Genomic DNA, 19,623 nt, shown 5'->3' with positions numbered 1-19,623 from the left:
CTTGCAGACAAACAGAAACAGTAACATCTTCATTTTCCTCGTCTGAACTGGAATCTGACTCAAAACTGTATGGTTGGACAGATCCAATATTGCTTGCAATTTTTGTTGCACCACTAATGTTACCTTGGGGTTGTGAGGGGCTGTTAGCTAGAGTGTAAACAAAGGAATGATGGGATATCAGTGAAGGCTTACTTCTGGAGGCTCACTTATGATTGAGCTTAATCATAAGCTTAATTATATTAAAATATAATTTATAAATATAATTTGAAAGGTATTTTTATGTTTAAACGTGACCCAAAAATATATCCCAGCATGAATAACTCAAGAACTGTGTTGGAGAAACGACATTATGCCCCTATACTGACTACAGGCGACCTAATCTACTCTAATCAAGGACTGAACATGAGTATGTGGTCTGGTCAGTGTTTATACTTCCAAAACGGTCCTAATGAATGAAACAGAGTAATCACAACAAACGTCTGGGTATATTGACATGTAGGAACTTGGACGTGACATAACATTTTTATTCATTACATGGTATTACAACAAACTGCTTCACCTTCAAAAGAAAAGTCATATGTTCATCATCAGTACCATCATGACTCACTATGGCTATTTCCACCATGCAATGTCTTGACTGTACAAGCTCTTCCTGTGTGTGTTTGTGTGTGTTTTTGTGCACAGATGACGTCATAGGTTTTGCTGTCCTTGAATACACAACAACCTGCTTGCAAAGACAAACGTTAGCTGCATGGGTTAGAGTATGTCCAGCATTTAATTGCCATATGTGCTTTGCAATACAGATGTTTATTAAAACGTCAAAGAGCATTTTTGTAAGCAATGAAATAACATTTTAGCATCTCTTTCTTACAGAAGTGTTACATGTTTGTACTTTTCCCAAAACATTAAAGGAACAGAAGCAAAAAAAACCCAAATCGTCTTTTTTTCCCTCCAAAACAGATTTCCAGAATATTGATAGAATTGTTTGCTTCATGCATGAAACGTTCAACTGTCACCCTATTTTCAGCTGGTTGTCAGCCTCTACACCACTGGGAAAGGCAAATTTAATTGATTAAAAAGCCCCACACTTAAAGAAAAAAATGTAAAAAAGAACGTAAAAGCATTAAATATACAAGAGAAAAATCACAGTTTCATATTTTCCTTTATCTTCTTGCAGTGAAGCAGATTTTGTCGAACTCTTGAAGGGTTCGGAGTTCCAGAGGCATCGAAGCACAAATGCAATCTCAAACATGACCTTTGCAGTATTTCAGCTCTATTAACTCCGACTCTGATGGGAGGGCTCTGGGGGGTGTGGGGGGAATCATAGCGCATTCAAAGTTGCGACGTGTGTGTTTCCAGTATTCGGAACAATTCGGCTAAAATCTGAACAAGATCCCACAGATATCCCCCAGGACTCCATCCAGCATCAATCAACACTTTTCATACAACCCCACGTGTGCAAACGCACACACAAACACACAAACACAGTCCCAATGGAATGAGCAAACATTGCTCAGCACCCTGGAGGTTGCCGTACGTCATTTTGTGCATCCACTGAGTCCCACAACGCTTCACATCCCTCTGCCCGGTTAGAAGACGGAAAAAGGAAAAACAATACAATTAACCAACACAGTCTGAGAAACAGCAGGTAAGAATGCCTCTTTCTTCCGGCAGCTTATTAACATTTTTTTACAGGTATTTTTGTTCATTCCTCTTGCTGTTATTTCATTTTACAAAAACAGGTTAAAGAAAAGAAGTAGCACTTCTAAAGACCAGAGTTAAAGACTATCACATACAGCATAGGCAGCATAGAAGAGGAAAGTTGGTTGAATAGTCTATTATACAGTAGGTCACTTGATTAGGAGAAAAAAAGAGAAGTCTGTGATTGTCAGTCCCTCCTTGTCTAAGTTTGCTTTTTGCACAGCAGTTATTGTTTTACCTTCAAGTCTTCATTTTCTCCTTGATTACTTGCACCTTTAATCGATTGCAAAAATGCAAAGAGACCTGTGTTAAATTATAATTCTTTCTCCACCTCTTTCACAAAACACCACCAAATCGACACGTATTAAGAAAACACAGCAGGTACATGCACAGTGTCGCCAGCAGGGGAGCTGCTGCGACACACGCTACTCTTAGTGGAGGTGCTCCTTGGTGTTTGTTCTCACAGTTTGATCAAACTCCCACAGGCCCTTGCACGTCAAAAGCCCTCTGTTATTGCACAGAGATAATGTGTGGCAACTTCTGTGAAGCAGGATTGAGTGTGCTCACTCAGTGCAAGCTCTAAGACTTTACAGCATGGATGGATCCCGAGAACCTTGTTAGCATTTGCTGTCAATGCGGCTGCCAAAACCCCTCAGATTTATTCTCTGACAGGTGATAATAGTTTTGCAGTGTGTCGAACTGATTCCACAAACGTGACAGACCGATGATATGTCCAATCATGTTGTAGAGCAGCCTGCACGTGAGGACAGGCTTGGTAGTTGTTAAGAGGGAGCGTGACATAAAAATGCACACACACTAAAGATTATATTACACATCGGCAAAAAACATAACCGACTAAACCGGGGTTCCGTTTCAGTCAGCTTTGTGTTGCGAAAGGCAACCTTGTATATAGAAAGAAATGTACAAAATGCATCTTAAGTTATAAATAATATTATAAATCAATAAAATCAACATTTCCCAACTCACAAACATCGATACCATCAGGTGCTGCTTTAAATAAGACCAATAATTCCAGATTGATGGTTTACATTGAATTAAAAAGGTTGTTAGCAAAACCGCAGAGATGAGTTTTTAATAGTTATGTGAAGAATAAAATATGCATCAGTAAAATGCTAAACCAAACATTAAATGTGTTTTTTTTTTTGTTTGTTTTGTTTTTTTGCCATTGCATGCATGTAGCTGTATATACAGTTACAGTTTTTGTGCAGGAATGAGTGGTTTTGTAAGTGAGTGAAGTGCTTCTCAATAATGGACACATGTGGTGCATTATTAAGTTTATTTTCAATGAGAGCTGTTGCTGGACTGCCAGTAAAATGTATGCGGTGTGTGCGGTTTAGGGCCACCTAAGGAATGAGACGAGAGGTGAAGCTTGTAGAACGTCTGCTGGCTGCAGGAGTGATGGATGTTGCCTCTGACTTCCTCCTGGAGGACACTCACGCCTCTCTTCCTCTTAAACTCGCCGATCCATTTGTACCTTTCTGCTGTCTCCCTTCCATTGCTTCCACTCTTCCTTCCCACTTCTTCTAAATGTGCATTATTACCTCTGCTCATATTCCTCCTCATCATCGCCCCTTGTGCTGCGCCACTCTTCTTTTTTTCTCATTTTCTTCCCATTCACCTCCACTATCCATTCCTCTATCTATCCTTCTCAGCCATAAAACAATAAGTCTTGAATGTCTGTGAGGAGACTGTGCTAATGGAGCCCATTAGGCTATAATGAAATATACATTACACCATTACAGAGGACGGGGCCTGGCTAAAACACTGCCCCGCTCAAATAATAAAACATGTACAATTCAATTTCCTTCTCGGTCCATTTTGAGTCTTTCAGTAAGTGGGAGTGTGTGTGTGAGTTGGGGGGGTGACGGGATAAGGTATACAGTGTGTGTGTGCTTCGCATGTGTGTCCCCCTCCAGCGCAGATGTGGTTTTCAAGGATGCCTGAGTGCTGAGAGCTTTGATGATTTAATATGGGTTGACCAAACGAACCACACCTTCTATGGTGCAGCCACCCACACATCTGACCAAACTCTGACCGCTTAAAAACTAGCCAACCCCCCACTCTCACCACCCCCCAACCATACAAGCTCATAATTGTTGGACAGCTGTGGATAAATTAATCAATTGACCTTCCGACTTGAATGCTTGACATCACAAGGGAAGCATCTGTCACTTTCGGGGGTCAAGGGAAGCAGTCATCATGTTACCCTCTGCTGTGTGACGGTGCGGTCCAGGCGTATGTAGAGTACTATGCAACAAAAACAGTGGTTGAACTGCTGAATGCAGACAAGAGTTCACATTTCAGACGGATGGACGTACTGTTGGAAAACACAGTGCCTTGATGGCTCAACCCCTCAAAGAGCCATTTTCTCCCAGCAATGTCTCTTATTTACACAACAAAAAAAAAAAAAAAATTCACAAGATCCTCTTTTTGCTGCTTTTTCTTCAGATTTCCGGGCGTTAAAAGAGTCCTATGGTCCAATATGCAGCAAGAGAGGTCAGCAAGTCACTTTAAAGTTCTGTTAATCTGTTTTTTTTTTATCAATTTAGCCCCAGAGAGTTTAAAGCATTTGAAAAGAAGGGAGAAGCTATTTTTCCCCTCTGAAGTTAAACCACCTCTCATCAATGTTTCTTCGGTGAGGAAGGAAGGGGATGGAATGCAGATAGGAGAGGAAATTGGCTGGGCGGGGGGAAGTGATTAAGGACAATTTTTTTGATTACCTTGAAGAAATTCCTGCATCTTCGCACCTTCCACGCACTGACAAGCACAAAGTGGTGCACACCAGCATTCAACTCAAAACGCACACTTTCTACACATTTCCGACTCAATAATCGCACATCTAAAATTCTGTTTTTGTCCCCTCTTCTTGTTCAGCCAAGTATATCCAGATATACGGGTGAGGCTTTGGCCAGATTTAGCAGCAGACCGTGGATTTCTTTAATGTTGAGTCTCATGTGCGGCTCTCGCTGCCAGCATCCCAGCATCAGGTCGTACACCTCTTTAGGACAGGTCCTAGGGCGCTGCAACACTCTACCTTGAGTTATGCACTCTATCACCTACAGAGAAGGAAATAAAGCAAGAAACATACACATTACCGTCTATTTCAGAGGCAGTTTGCAAATAAATGTTTATATTCTTCCTAAACAATGTGATTAATTAGTAATGGAACCTTTTCTTGTTTTATTCTCACTCGCTGAATTACAGCGTAAAGGTTTGTGTAACTCTGCTGTAAGCCTTAGGATGTGCATCTAAAAGAGAAAAAGGCAATTCAACTCATTTCACTGCAGCCATTTAGAAATATCTACATTATTGCTAGCCTGTGATATAATTAAGATTATTATAATTTCCTCAAACATTAAATACACCCCACTGTGTTCATGCAATGAATACCAATTAATGGTTTTTATTAAGCCTCCAGAAGCAGCTGTGTCTTACAAATTGCCACATATCAGAGATCCAGTCTGTTAGAGAGTTATCATTATAGCAAGCAATCAGCTACTTACTCCTCCTCATTTGGTGATTGCTATCAGTTGGTGCAAGTAGTTAAGTAATTGATATCTAATTTTGGAGCCAAACTCCATATCCTGAGTGAGAGATATCTGAGCTGCAGATCAAGGTTGTTAGGTGACTGACCCGTGGAGCCTTAGAGAGTACCAGAAAACAAGACGGGGCTAAAAGTTCATTATTGGATGTAAATTGAGCTCAAGACATCATTACGTGTACACTGAAGAGGTTAGAGTTCATTTTGAAGGCCAGAGGACAGTGACACAGCTGCTTTTTTTCTTAGAAAATAAGCCAACATCCTGTTTCTCTACTCAAGTTCTTACAGTTGACATAATTTTGATTTATAATTATTTTTTTCTTATTTGCTGTTTATGCAAAGGAGTTTTCCCACATTTAACCACATATGCTGAACAACCTTGAGCCTTACATTCTAACAACTTTGCTTTCTGTTTGGATAGCTTTTTTTTTAACAAGTCTATGTCTTTTATTGATGTCAATTTTAAGCTACAATAAATATCATATTCAGATGATAAACTGAAGAGTTAAATAAAGTATTGGTTAGAGTTTTATTGTACTCTCATTCTGCATTAACTCCAAACTTAAATTGCACAGGAAATTTGCGTTCTTTGCATCATGTGGCAAATTTGCTGCTGAACGTCAAAAATATATTCATATGCTAGATGCATGGAAGGACCTGCTTGTCCAACATTTTCAGACTTATTTACAATGCATGGAATTCACAAATGATGTTGAGAGGTCAGGTTTATTCATTTTGAAGAGTTCTACAAAAGCATTGATAAATATGTTGCATGTTTGGGTTCATGAGATCATTCAGAGACTCTCCTAGAAGCTGCGTCTGAATAACGTCCACTTTTAGAGATTCTTCCGTCTCTCTCTGATCCAGTTTGATGACTTTCTGCCCCATAATACTCCGAAGAGAGAAAATCCAAAAATAAGAATATAATTAGAGGATCTATTTATGCGACACCCAAATTCGCGCTGCTGCCTAGCTTTTAGACCTGATGCTCAAATCCCGCAGAAGGAGCTTTGATCACATCTGTACATTGACTTAACATTCAAACTATATGCCTCTGATGTGCGAATCACATGTGAACGCAGCTTCAGAGAGTCTCTATTTTAAAAACTATCTTCGAATAATCCTCAAAACTTTTTAGAAGAAGCTTCAGCTTCCTTTTTGCAAATTGTAAAGACTAAAACATTCACTAAATTGACTCTTTTGAGACACTTCCACACAGAAGTGATCAAATATTAAAAATATCTTCCACAGAAGGTTGATGCTTTCACACCTTCAGGCTGCAACATCTTGCTAAACATCATTTATTAAACTGAGGGGGCCTCCAAGGAAACATCTACAATGAGTCTGTTCCTTTATACGGTGCGGTCTATTTTGTGTTGTGTGCAGATGTAGACATTTACTGTTGTTAACAACAGAAAAAGACGTTTACCTCATTGTTGGAGAGCTGGTACCAAGGCTGCTTTCCATAGGTGAAGATTTCCCAAAGAACGACTCCTAGACTCCACACGTCACTCTCCGTTGTGAACTTCCTGTACATGATGCTTTCGGGAGGCATCCAGCGGATGGGCAGCATGGTGTGACCTCCAACCTTCCAAAAACACACAGAATGTCATTAAGCTCTGAATACAAAAAGGATTAAAGAATATATTGGTTGTGAGGCATCGTCTCAATTCTATTATCCTCCACTCTGCAGCTTCATTCATTTCATCTCATGCAGCTTTTCACTTTCCTTTCACTCTACTGAATCTTAAAACATTTTGGAATGGAGCTGACAGGTTTTATTCCTTTATAACTTCTGCCCGAGGCATTTCTGTAATTGACATTTGATGGTTTGGTGCACCAGGATGTATCATCTCTATGTCGGCCGTATATAGTCCTGAGATATAAATTGTTAAGAAAGCCTTACTTTAGATGGAATTCCTAAAGAAATAAAAGAATAGGTGGGCATTCATCTGAGAATTTTAAAAATGCTTTTGCTTTAACAGTCAGGATAAAAAGTTAACAGCTGTGTTTGTCATCTGCCATTTCAAAAGATCTCCCATCAAATGGTGAGCAGTAATGATTCTTACAGGGTAGAAGTGATGGATGCACACAGAAAAGTACTGACACTCGGAGAGAAAAACTGGTCATTTCAGCACAATGTAATCTGAAATCATCCAGCAGGGCCTGCAAAACTGTCATGTTTAATATAAGTTGAGTTTTATTGTCCATAAATACTGATTGATACTCTCTGGTAAAGGGAGTGTTGTGGATTTAAATGAAGTTAAAATGTTGTACTTGAAGAAAGATTGAGGATAAAATCGTTCTGTCACTTCAGTTTGGTCCAGTTCTGTTCTTCACATATTTTCTTTTATGATTTTGTTATCAAAATTGCCAAAAAAGTGACTAAAAGTCCAGGTTTCTACCTTTAATGTTGATCAGTGTTAACATATATATTTGGTCACCAACATTTTATGTTTTTTTTAATTTTGGGAAAAACGTCATAAGAGCTATTCTATTCACAAATTAAACTTTTTAACGTGATTTAAAAATATTCTGCACAAAAACGCCTAAAAAGCAAACTCAGTCGTGTTTCAAAGGTTGATCTTTATCAAAGCAGAACTACTGATGCAGTGGTTAAACAAGAAAATCAAACTTTCGGGTGATGCTCTGCCCTCATCTCCGAGAACTGAAGCAGGACAGGATTTTACCGTCTGATACACCCAGATTAGCTTTTTAAACATGGCTGGGAGGAAAGGGTAGGACTTGCTCCCTGATAGAAAAGTCTGGACAATATTTAAAAAAAAGCAAAAAGTAGGAATCAGTGGCTTTGAACATGAAGTATGGCATTAAAGATTTTCAACCACTTCTACAAAGCTTACACTTGTTCCCCATTTTATAGGAAGTACATAAAAGTTATTCAGCAGCCTGTATGTGTTGGGGAACTTTAGTTTTAATGGTTATTATTTTAGAGTTATCTGTATTCCCTTTAAGAAGGAGACGGGAAGAATAAAGGGAGAGGATTGATGAAAATATGTCAATATTTGGGATATTTGTGCACAAAAACATACATTGATACACTCAAACATTCGCCCAAATACAAATTAACATCTTTAACTGCACTAACCTTCATATACATGTATGTGCCGACACACACATGCAATATTTATTACAGACTAACTCACATCCACATGTACACATAAACAAGGTAAACAATAACATATCTGTCTGCATCCATATGACTATCAGCAAGTGGGTGTGTATTTGCTACAATGATATTATTGAAACTAGAGGTGTGCCAAAATATCGATTATTTTCATTTGAAGAGGTTGTAAAACATTATATTCATCATCCTTTGTAGTGGTAGCACTGCTGTTCATATTTACTATTGTTAACACTGAAGACGTAGTTTACTGATTTGCAAAAAAAGTGTCGATTATTTGTTGCACAAAATAAACACGTTGTTTATTATGATTGCATTCAAGCTAATAAATATATGGGGATATATTTTCCTCGAAAATATGTGTTCTTCTATAAAATGTGAGTTATTGGAGATATATTTTACCATTTATCACAGTATCTCGATATCATCGACATCGTGAGCCATGTTTCGCGTATCACATCGTATTGTGAGGTACCCAGTGATTCCCAGCCCTAATTGAAACTAGAACAGCACAGAGGCAGACAGAGGTACGTCCAGCCCCTGACACCAACCACCTCCAAACTCAAAGGGTCCCTCCTGAAGAGAACCAAGAGGTCTCAGAAGCATAGAGAGTACAGGCCCAGTTCAAGCCCAAGATAAAGGGCCTGCCACTGCCCATGAGCAGTGAATTAACCTTTCCATCAACCTCAAGGAGGTCACCAGAGAGCATCACCAACCCTATCATGTAAGTAAAATTGTGTGGGTGGGGCTCAAAGTGGACATCTGTTGGCAGTGATGTCCAAGTGCTCTCCCACCATAAGATGCTACATGTCTACATGTAAAACCAGATGGGGTGGGGTTATGGAACCAAACATCAACCCAGAAACCACTATCTAGTAGCCCAAGTATCAAGCCTGGACAATTATGCAGCAGCACAGGCACTGCAAGGTACGTTGACGCGCAACATACTCATCATTTTTCTTGAGTCATGTTACCACTCATTCAAATAGCTTCTTCAGACATCGTCAGGTAGATGTCACTGCTGAAGAGTAGACTGCCTGGGTGGCCAGAGCGTTCCAAATACACTTGAGATTCTGTCCCAACAGTGGAGCTGCCCACCCAGGAACCATCCCCACTCAGAACAGTATGACACCTCCACCAACCAGATTTTAATATTTCACACCAACATGAACCATAATCTTCAAGTTCTACAGTTCATGAAAAGATTTCACGTTTGAACGGATGCTGCCAAAGACTTAACAACCACTTTAAACCATAGTTAAGGTTTAATGAGGAATAGGGCAGTTCAGGCACTTTACTGGTGGTTATAACTATCTTTCATAGGTTTGGCTTGCTTCAAACTCACCACAAATTAACATCAACTAATTAATCCTTGTAAAAAGAACAATATTGTGAATGTAAAGGTAATATGAATACACTACTAAAATGTTATTTATCTAATTCTGCATGTTGAGATCTTCTTACCTACTCTCTTATTTCTCTTCTGCACTTAAATCTACCAGACAATCTGCACAAGGTTGAACTAAACGGATAGCACGATCCATTCTCTGAGGTTTATGCCCATTATTAACGGCTTGACACTCACACTTTGCATGTTTGTGTGTTAGACAGTGGATTATTTAATGGAGTCATAAAGTGTGTGCAGTCACATAGATAGCCATCAAGTTCACTTTTATGTCTGGGGAAAAATATCTGCCTGCATCTCTGCAGTTTGACTCTTTATATCCAGCCTTTTGTTGTCTGCTCATGCTGTGTCTTTTATGGTAAATTCAAACAAACACAGATAACAGACAGTCCTAGACTTCCTTTAATGTTCTGTTCTGAGAGTATTTCTTTCCTGAGCCTACATAAGTCTTGTTTCCTTTTTTTTTTATTGTCCCCCAGTCAAAAAATGTTGAAAGTACCGTTAACAATCACAACAACACAAAAGACTACAGGTTGCTGACTCAGCAGGTATTAATTGCATTGTGCTGGCAATTTTTTTTTTTTGCTGCTAAAGTGTTGACAGCTCAGTATGTATTCATTGTGGCCTCCAAATAGTAAAAAAAGTTATAACTGGAAGTAGATTCAACTGCTTTCTTAGAGCAAGTGTGCTCAGTTTTGTTCAGCGTGCTTTGCGTAACCCTTGTGCCAATATGGGGTCCAGATAACCCAAGCCTTCCATTGACGTGTTATCCATCCCATGACAGCTGGGAATGAAGGTGGACAGGATTTTATGTCTGCTACTGACACCAGTGACAATCAAAAATAATTGAAAAAAAAAAGTTCAGCACGCTGTCTTGTGGGGTCCAGATGACTCCACTCCCAACGTTAACATACATAGCACAAAGGACTTCCACATTCTACTTATTTTGCTGTAACATGAGATTAAAACCAAATTACTAATAATGTAAAATTCAAACCTAACATGTTATAACAAAAGGTGGTGATTGTGTAACTTCTGAGGACAAAAACAAGAAAACCTATGGGGAGATAAAGGAGGAGAGAAAAAAAGTCAAAATCAAGATTAGTCTAGTAAAGGCATTGAATATTTAATAAATACATTTTATCACTTGTACTTTTTAGTACTTTTAAAAGTTTGAAAAATCTAATCAGCTCTCTATGCTGATTTGATCTGAAAGCACAGCAGGGATGGCTCCCAATGAAGGAGATCATATTTCTCATGTTTTTACCTTTTTAAAGTTCTCTTTACAGACCCACTCTGTTGAAAGTTGTTTTTGTGTTTTTAACATGTTCTTGCATAATTTTTCTCATGATGAGGGGAAAAAAATAAAGAAAATTAAGATTAAAACTGCATTTTTTAGTATTTATTTATTAAAATCATGGTGAATTAGGGGCAGACAAAAGGAAGAAAAAAAAAAGCAGTCATAAAACCTGCTAAGCACCATTCTAATGCGTCCACCTGCAGAGAGCAGGATCCATGTATATATTTGTTTCCCTTGTCCGAGCTGGCATCTGGGTCAGAAGTGTACGGCTGGATAGTTCCAATACTGCTCGACATTATTGTTACACTGGTAATGATAGATTGGTGATTGTAAGGGCTGTGAAATTGGGGGAAAGTGTAGCAGATGGATGATGGGAAATTGAAGCAGACTTAGGCTATGTCTCAATTTATTCCATTCTCATTATATAGTGCACTATATACAATCCTAGAAGTCTTTGCAAAAATTAGTGTGCATTAATGCTCAATATATTAGCAAATATAGACCACAATGCATTGCGGTTGAACAATTTTTGCAAATAAAACCTGTTTAAATGTAATTTTTTTAATACACACATTTTGATAATCAGAACACAGTGGAGTCATAGATAGTTGTTGTGAAATTTTCATATTGATTAAATTTTCAAATATAAAATAAAATAAAAATGACAGGGCTTGTTAGGATTTTTGTGTTAGAATTTTTTTTTTTTTAATCTTTGCTGTTTTTTTATTTTACTTTAATCAATAACTATTGACTTAATTCTTGAGAGGGAAAACAGGCAGACTGCTCTGACAGGTTTGCTGCGAAAAATGACTTTTGTTGCTTAAGATGAGAATGTTATTCCTTTCTACTCTATTGATAGCTTTCTGACAGTTCAAAGATGCATCCAGACCTGCTTATATCCATTAGTCTTTTGTTTTATTCATCATGGCTGATCATTTCCCCTGATGGTTTAAAATATTAATAGTGGGCTCTTGAGCAGCTGAGCTACCCATCTTTTTGCTTGTTAACTGTGTGTGTGGAGGTATATGTGTGTTTTTTTGTGTGTGTGTCAGAATAGGTTTTGCTGAGAAAATAAGTGAACCAGGGAAGGGCAGCCTCTTCAAAAAAAAGCCTCAGTGGGGCCAAATAAAACACAAACATGAAAGGAAATCCATCAAAGAGTATGTCAAAAAAAAGGATTTAGGGTAAATATTCCTATTGTTGGTGAAGAGGTGGCAAGGACATTTTTTTTCCCCCATCCTCAGCTCATGCACTGTTTTCTTTATGTTGTAAGCAGCTTTGGGCTCTTTCTTTCCTGTCTTGGGTTATTTGTCTCTTTTTTTCTCTTCCTTTCAGCTTTATTTTGCATCACTCAGCCTGCATGTCTGATCCTGTACCACAATCTCATAAATATGAATTACTTTAGCGAGTGCACAGCCTTGTTAAAGGAGAGCCTTGATAAAATGTTGGAAAATAAAGAAGAGGAAGGATGAGAGCTCTTCATTGTGACCTCCCAAAGGCTATGGTATCCACGGCAACTGCACTGGTTGCAGCATCGTGGAATGTGACGTAAAATGGTCTTATGTCATTGACCCCACCCACTCTGCTACACAAAAAAATTGCACCTTGATCAACCTCTGTGTTGCTATGGTAACAAAAAAACTATTGTAGAAAATGCAGTTGTCTGCTCCTGCAAAGGAAAGATATCAGACCTTTTCAGCATCTTTGGAGGTTGGAGCTTTGGCAGCTTTGAGTAGAGGACACAGGTCACCCCTCTATAACTGCTCCAGAGCTGTAGTACTGAAAAATACTTCATTCTTGTAAAACCTGTTGGGCAACGTTCCACTTAAGAGAATGCAGGAAAACCATGTATATCTGTAACAGTATGGAGACGGTAGCTATGCTGTAGGGATATTTCCACATCACAAAGGCAAATATGTGGTTGATGTAAATCTTTAAAGAAAGCTTGTGATTTAATGTACATTTGGGATAGCCTGATAAATTAGTAAGTTATAATAAACATTGACATAACATAAAACGTTGAACAATAAGGAAAAGAGTTGCTGATATTAGGTATATTTCCTTTTTCAATAACAAATTGACTTAAACTTCTATGTTGGTAGTAGGCCACATTGGCTACAAATTATAATTCTTATACTCCTTATACTCTTCTTAGAGGTCCCATAGTGCTTTACAGTCTTAATCCCATTCACCCATGGACACATAAGCCTCGTTGCTAGTGAGCGGTCTGTTCCAGTATTTTGAGCGTTTCTGTTGTAAAATCGACCCATTAAACAGTACCAGCCAATACCTCTTGGGGGGCCTCCATCCGTCAACTATTAAAAAGTGGAATGGTAATGGTTTGGGTGGAGCCACTGTAGCCACCCCATGACTGGCAGAAAGTGATGACGTCATTAGAAAGCACCAATATAGAGGTCATTTAAGCTAACGCTTCCTATATTTGTAAACATTTGGTTTTCTGCGGTTACTCTTTTGGTCATGAGTCAATCCCTTGAGCTATCTTGTGGGGTCCAGATGACCCAACCCTTACATTGACGTATTATCCGTTCCATGACAAAGGTGGACAGGATTTTGTGTCTGCCATTGACACCAGTGAAAATCAAAAATCATTGAGAAAAAAGTGGATTTATTTAGTGGGTTCCAGATGACCCAACTCCTAACATGAACATACCTCGGATAGCACAAAGGCTATCTTGAAAATGCCTGTAAACAACTGCAAACGTTCCTTGCCATCCTTGGAGACGGTGTGATACAGGGTGAGCTAGCAGCACGTTACTGGTCTACATCACGCATGCGCCGTGAAAACAAACCGTGGAAGCGGGGCTTAACTGAGCGGAAACGCTCGCCAGAATTAACTGGACCGTACCCGACTGGACTGCTCAGAATAAACGAGGCTACATTGATATGAAGATACATTCGTAGATACATTCACACACTGATGGCAGCTCCACTGCCAAATACTGGAGCCAAGCTATAACCACCAGGAGCAATGCGGGGTTCAGTATCTTGCCCAGGACACTGGAACAAAGCCTAAGGCCAGGCAAGGCGAGAATCCCAATTAAAAGGTCCACCGCTCTACATCTGCACCACAGCTGCCCCTTATGGAAGACACAGGTTCTGAGATGTCATCGCTGAAAAGTATAGTGCCAAAATTGGGGAAAAAGAGATTTCAATGAAACCAGAAGTTTTTACTTTTACTTTAACACATAAGCACACTTCCTAATGTTTTTATAGATACAGTTTAAGCCTTTCTAAATTGTGTTTTGTGTTCCTTCAAAATAATAATAATAATAATAAAATCCACTGCTGAGCAACTACTAGACTTCTAAAGCTTGTATTACCATCTATGAAAAGGTTTCAGTTATCTCCAGCTTCACCTATATGTCAAAGCATGGTCACTGCTCACACCAGAATAATTAGGATGACATTTTCCCAGCAGTAACACCAATAAATTACAACACTATCTGAACTTAGAGAGTATTTAGAATCATTATTGTAAGAAGGAAAGTTAAAACCATGTTTAACTGTCTCACTGGACATGAAACAACTATATATCTGCCACTGCAACAAGAAAGGAAAGTGATAAAAAGTTCAAATCTAAGCTGACTTCTGGACTTTTCATCTTGGTGGCCTTCTAGATTGCGTGAACTTAGGTCACAGTCCTCCTCTTTGTCTCATCTGGGCAAGACTTCCCAATCCTAAAAAGAAAGTGAGATTTTCAGAAATGCTAAGAAATCCATTTCAAGTCTTCTACTTAGTCTTCCAAGAAGTAGAACATGTCTTATTTTATTCAAATCTCTGGTGCAAAACTCATGGAAAGTTTGCTTAGGACCCTTCAGCAAAGTACACATTAATATGATCTCTCCAATAAAGATTTACTTTTTAAAAAGGTGATGAAGCAGTGTTGTTGGATAAGAGAACATGAAGCAGAAAAGAAAAGGTTTGTTGGTAATTAATCAAACTGTTGAGAAGAAATGGCATTTTTGTTCAAAAGATGCGCCAGAGCAAAGGTGATTGAAGTGACTTTGAATATTGTTGTTGGTGCCAGATGGGCTGGTTTGAGAATTTCAGAAACTGCTGATCTACTGGGATTTTCACCCACAACCATTTCTAGGGTTCACAGAAAATGGTCAAAAAGAGAAAATATCCAGTTAGTGACATTTCTGTGGGAGAAAATACCTTGTTGATGGCAAAAATCAGAGGAGAACGGACAGACTGGTTCCAGCTGGCAAAAAGACAACAGTAACTCAAATAACTACTGGTTACAACCAAGGTCTGCAGAAGAACATATCTGAATGTACAATATGTACAATCTTAAGGCAGATGGACTACAGCGGCAGAAGACCACACTGGGTGCCACCCCTGTCAGCTAAGAACAGGAAACAGAGGCTACAATTCAAACAGACTCACCAAAATTGGACAACAGAAAATTAGAAAAACATTGCCTAGTCTGATGAGTCTCTGCATCTGTTGGGGCATTCAGATTTTAGGGTCAGAATTTGTCATGAAAGCATGGATCCACACCAGCTTGTATCAACGGTTCAGGCTGGTGGTGTAATATTGAGGGAGATACTTCCTTGGCACACTTTGTGCCCCTCACTACCAATTGATCCGGGTTACAACCACAGCCTGCCTGAATATTGTTGCTGACCATGTCCATCCCTTTATGACCACAGTGCGCCATCTTTTGATGGTTACTTCCAGCAGGATAAGGCACCATGTCATAAAGCTGGAATCATCTCAGATGGTTTCTTGAGCATGATGATGAGTTTACTGGGCTCAAATGACCTCCACAGTCACCACATCTCAACCCAATGGAGCACCTTTGAGATGGATTGGGAGATTGGCATCATGGATGTGCAGCCGACAAATGAGCTGCAACCATGTGATGCTTTCATATCAGTGTGGATCAAACTCCCTGAAGAATCTTTCCAGTACCTTGTTCAATCTATGCCACGAAGAATTAAGTGAGGTTATTAAATGAACAAAATGTGGAAAAATAAAGGTGTTTGCTTTCTTTGACTGCACCCATTTTAATCTACAAATGATTGTTTTGCTCCATTGAAACTACACAACTCCAATAGCAAGTTCAGCCACACCCACCCACCCACCCACACACTAAAAAACGTCTGCATTGTGAGGCTCAGAGTTTCATTCAAAGCATCACGTCTGTCAGGTTCATTGTATAACAGCGCTGAATGACGTCACTGCAACCCCTTCAGTCCTAAGCTTCTATTTCTACAAGCACACACATGCAAGGTGGGGGGTGAGCTCTAGATCCCCTATGAGTCATCTCTGTTCGCGTCTGACGCAAGAGACTGGATCCCCACACTCCACACCTTCCCACGCACACACAACACACACAGACACACACCTCAGTCTCCACTGGATGCTAAAAAATTGCAATCATTGTGAGATGCTGTTTTCTTCCTCTGATATTTATTTTCCTTTTATTCTCTCTCATACATCCATCTGTGTGTTTTAACCTACATCCGTTGTCCTGTAGGATGACTTCCCTACAACCCCTCCACCCCCACTGCCCTCCACCTCGGCACAGCTTGAGAAGGATAACTCTGTTATTGCCTTTTCTCTCGCTTTGTATATTCACTTGTGTCTTGTTTTCTCCCTGACTGGCAAGGCATTCCACTTCTTTTCTCTCCTCCTTAGCCTCTTCTGCTTGCCCTCTTCCCTTTTCCCTTTTTTTATCTCTCTGCCTTCATCTTGCCTCCATGTCTTTCTCTCCCCCTCTCTTTCTCTTCCATACTGCTTCAGCATACTAAACAGAAGTTCTCTTATTACTTTTCTTCCTGAGAAACACTGGATTGAACGGCGAGGCTCACCAGCGCTGCTCTCCCTCGTTGCCATAACTACAGCCTCAGCACTTAGCTTTATTGAGGACGGGTGAAAGGAAGAAGGAGGAGGAGCGAAGAGGTTGTTCAATGTCGTCACTCAGCAACAGTACAAGAAAAAAAAGCCTTTAAGAAGACCTTAATCTCTGCAGTGCATTTATTTGTCGTTTATAATCTGTTAGTCCTAAATTAATCTTAAAGGTGTTGCCATGGGAATCTTTCTGTGTATTTTATTAACACAGCTTGTCTTCAGAGCCACATCTGTAAATCACTGTAAACTACCAACACAAATAAGCCAACTCCTGGATGAATCCTCTCGACTGTGTTTGGCAGTCTCCATGTATTCTGTTTTCTTTTCTTTCTGTTATGAAATGTTCTAACAAAGTTACAAATAATTACAAGCAGTGATTAGGAAAGACTTGTCCTATTAGTGTGGGATAAATCCATCAGTTGCTCCAGCGCATTATCTTTATGCATGTCATCGACAAAGTCATTATTTATCCAAAAGAGAGGTTTCTTTTCTTGCCACTGAGTGACTGCTGGTCCCTCCCTCCCTGCTTCTGCTTCCTCCTCTGAAGTATTTGTCACTGTCAGTCATGTCAGCATGTCACAGTGCATGGGGGAGAGGGCTGGGAAGATGGACAGTCACTATCTATCAGTCAACACAATTTATTAGGATTTGGCCTTTTGAGACAGTGACAGATAACTGTACAGCACAAGAGGCACTACTGAGAAAACACCCAGTCTAACGTGAGCTGACTGATTTATCTTGATAGGTAAAGTATCCCCATCAAGCTGCTCATACACAAAGCTGCACTAACATTTTTTTTTTCACTAATCTAGTTTATTCTCCACCAAACTGCATTTAAGAGGCACTCTGTTGAAAATTGTGTTTTTGGTGTTTTCACATTTTCTTGTGGCCTTTTACTCACGATGGAGGGAATATATAAACAAAAATAGGATTAAAACTGCATTTCTGCATATCTGTAATCTAGCAAGAAAGGGAAATGGGGGTGGGCTTAATCTGTTCAAACAGTCTCGCCCACAATTTAGAGGTGAATTTCTAATTAACTACTACTGTTCTGCAGAAACTATGCCCCTATAAACAAAGGTTTTATAATTTTGGCTTAAAAACAGCATGGTCATAATTATAAGACCAATGGGAGCAACAATTGTAAACATGAATTTTATGACTTAAATTAATTGGGTATGTGAAGAGTACTTTTTTTAACTTCTTCAGACTACAGGTTTTAAATGTGTAATTAAAAAAATAGAAAATAATATTTTGTTGCAGTAACTGCTCAGAAAACTGATACACAGATATGTTTGCCCTTTGTTTTTATTGCAGATGTTAAAAAAGCTGCGGCTGTGAGATGATTAAAGATCAGTCTAATATTTTTAGGGAGTGTTTGTCCAAATATTTTTATTTAACCACAGAGATATTTTCTTAAAACTAAAGTTGATAGCTAGTATAACTTTCATATTTCATAGATTTAGGTCTGATAGTGTTCAAAGAATAAAAGAGGCTTCCAAGAAAACAGTTATTCTCCCCTTTTATCTCATTTTTAAAAAATGCTACAAGACTTGCGGAAATTGCAGTCGTTATTGCCATGTCTCATTTGTGGTGAAAATTGTATTTTATTCCTGTTCAGCTGATAAAAAAGTTCACTTTTGTCTGGACAGGAATATTTGTTTGAAAAATTACACCTAGTGCATTATTTTAGTCATAAAATGAAGCAGTTTTAAGAAAAAAAAACAGTTGTTAAAATGTGTGTTTTTCTCTCTCCGAACAGACTAGTTTAAGACACGGTCTTACAATATTTTCAATCACAATGAATGTCACAGTTAAAGGTCACTATGGCAACGTCAGACTACTTAACCCACCACAACATGCAGTGCATTACAGTGAATAGTCCGCGAGGAACTCATGCAGGAGGGAGGATGAGTAACAATATGGACACATACACATACCCTGTAGTAGTCAGTGCTGTACACATCTCTGGACATCCCAAAGTCTCCAATTTTTACCAGCAGGTTCTCGCCCACCAGGCAGTTCCTTTTAGACAAAAAAAGGATACATTTAAGATCAGATTTAATTCAATTTTTTAGTTGTTTAGCTTATGTGAAACATACAGATATATTATGATAAAAACAAACTTGACAATAAGTTATTAATACTGCATGACAATAGAGTAGGTAACACACCTTGTGGCCAAGTCACGGTGGACAAAGTGCTGTGATGCTAGGTAGACCATTCCAGAAGCAATCTGCTGAGCGATGTGCAGCATCTGAGACTGGGTCAGCTCTACTGGTCTTGTGGTCTGGCCTTCTGCCATCAGAACTGCATCTGGACCGTGAGCCCTGTTGGTAACCAGGTGGATGTTTCCCATTTGAATTCCGCCAAATGTTTTAAACTTAAATACAAACATGAATAACTTATTTAGTACCAAAACCTGCCTGAGGAACTTGTTTAGGTCTCCGTGTTTCATGTACTCAAACACCATGATGAGGGGGTCGCTTTCCACGCAGACTCCGTAAAAGGTGACGATGTGTTCATGCTGCAGGTTGGTCAGCAGCTCTGCTTCTCGGTGAAAATCCTTCCTTGCATTTTCACTGGCCTCTTTGAGTGTCTGCAAACATAAACACACGCACACACACATGACA

General features: G+C 39.2%; 1 protein-coding gene across 3 annotated transcripts in view; it reads right to left on the bottom strand.

Annotated features, from left to right (window-relative positions):
• Window positions 1–484: 484 nt before the first annotated feature.
• Window positions 485–19,623, bottom strand: part of ntrk2a (neurotrophic tyrosine kinase, receptor, type 2a) — an 80,671-nt gene continuing 61,532 nt past the window's right edge. The window contains exons 16-20 of one of the 3 annotated variants that reach the window (XM_024274884.2): window positions 19,417–19,589; window positions 19,165–19,320; window positions 18,925–19,015; window positions 6,693–6,851; window positions 485–4,778 (exon numbers count right to left, since the gene is read on the bottom strand). In XM_024274884.2, the coding sequence (XP_024130652.1) occupies window positions 4,593–4,778; window positions 6,693–6,851; window positions 18,925–19,015; window positions 19,165–19,320; window positions 19,417–19,589 (765 nt within the window). In that variant the 3' untranslated portion in view covers window positions 485–4,592. The remainder of the gene's footprint in view (window positions 4,779–6,692; window positions 6,852–18,924; window positions 19,016–19,164; window positions 19,321–19,416; window positions 19,590–19,623) is intronic. The other 2 variants (XM_024274886.2, XM_024274885.2) reach the window with 2 other exon arrangements.

This window comes from Oryzias melastigma, linkage group LG9, assembly GCF_002922805.2.
Source record: "Oryzias melastigma strain HK-1 linkage group LG9, ASM292280v2, whole genome shotgun sequence".
Taxonomy (NCBI): domain Eukaryota; kingdom Metazoa; phylum Chordata; class Actinopteri; order Beloniformes; family Adrianichthyidae; genus Oryzias; species Oryzias melastigma.
This window is presented reverse-complemented; position numbering and strand designations above follow the sequence as displayed.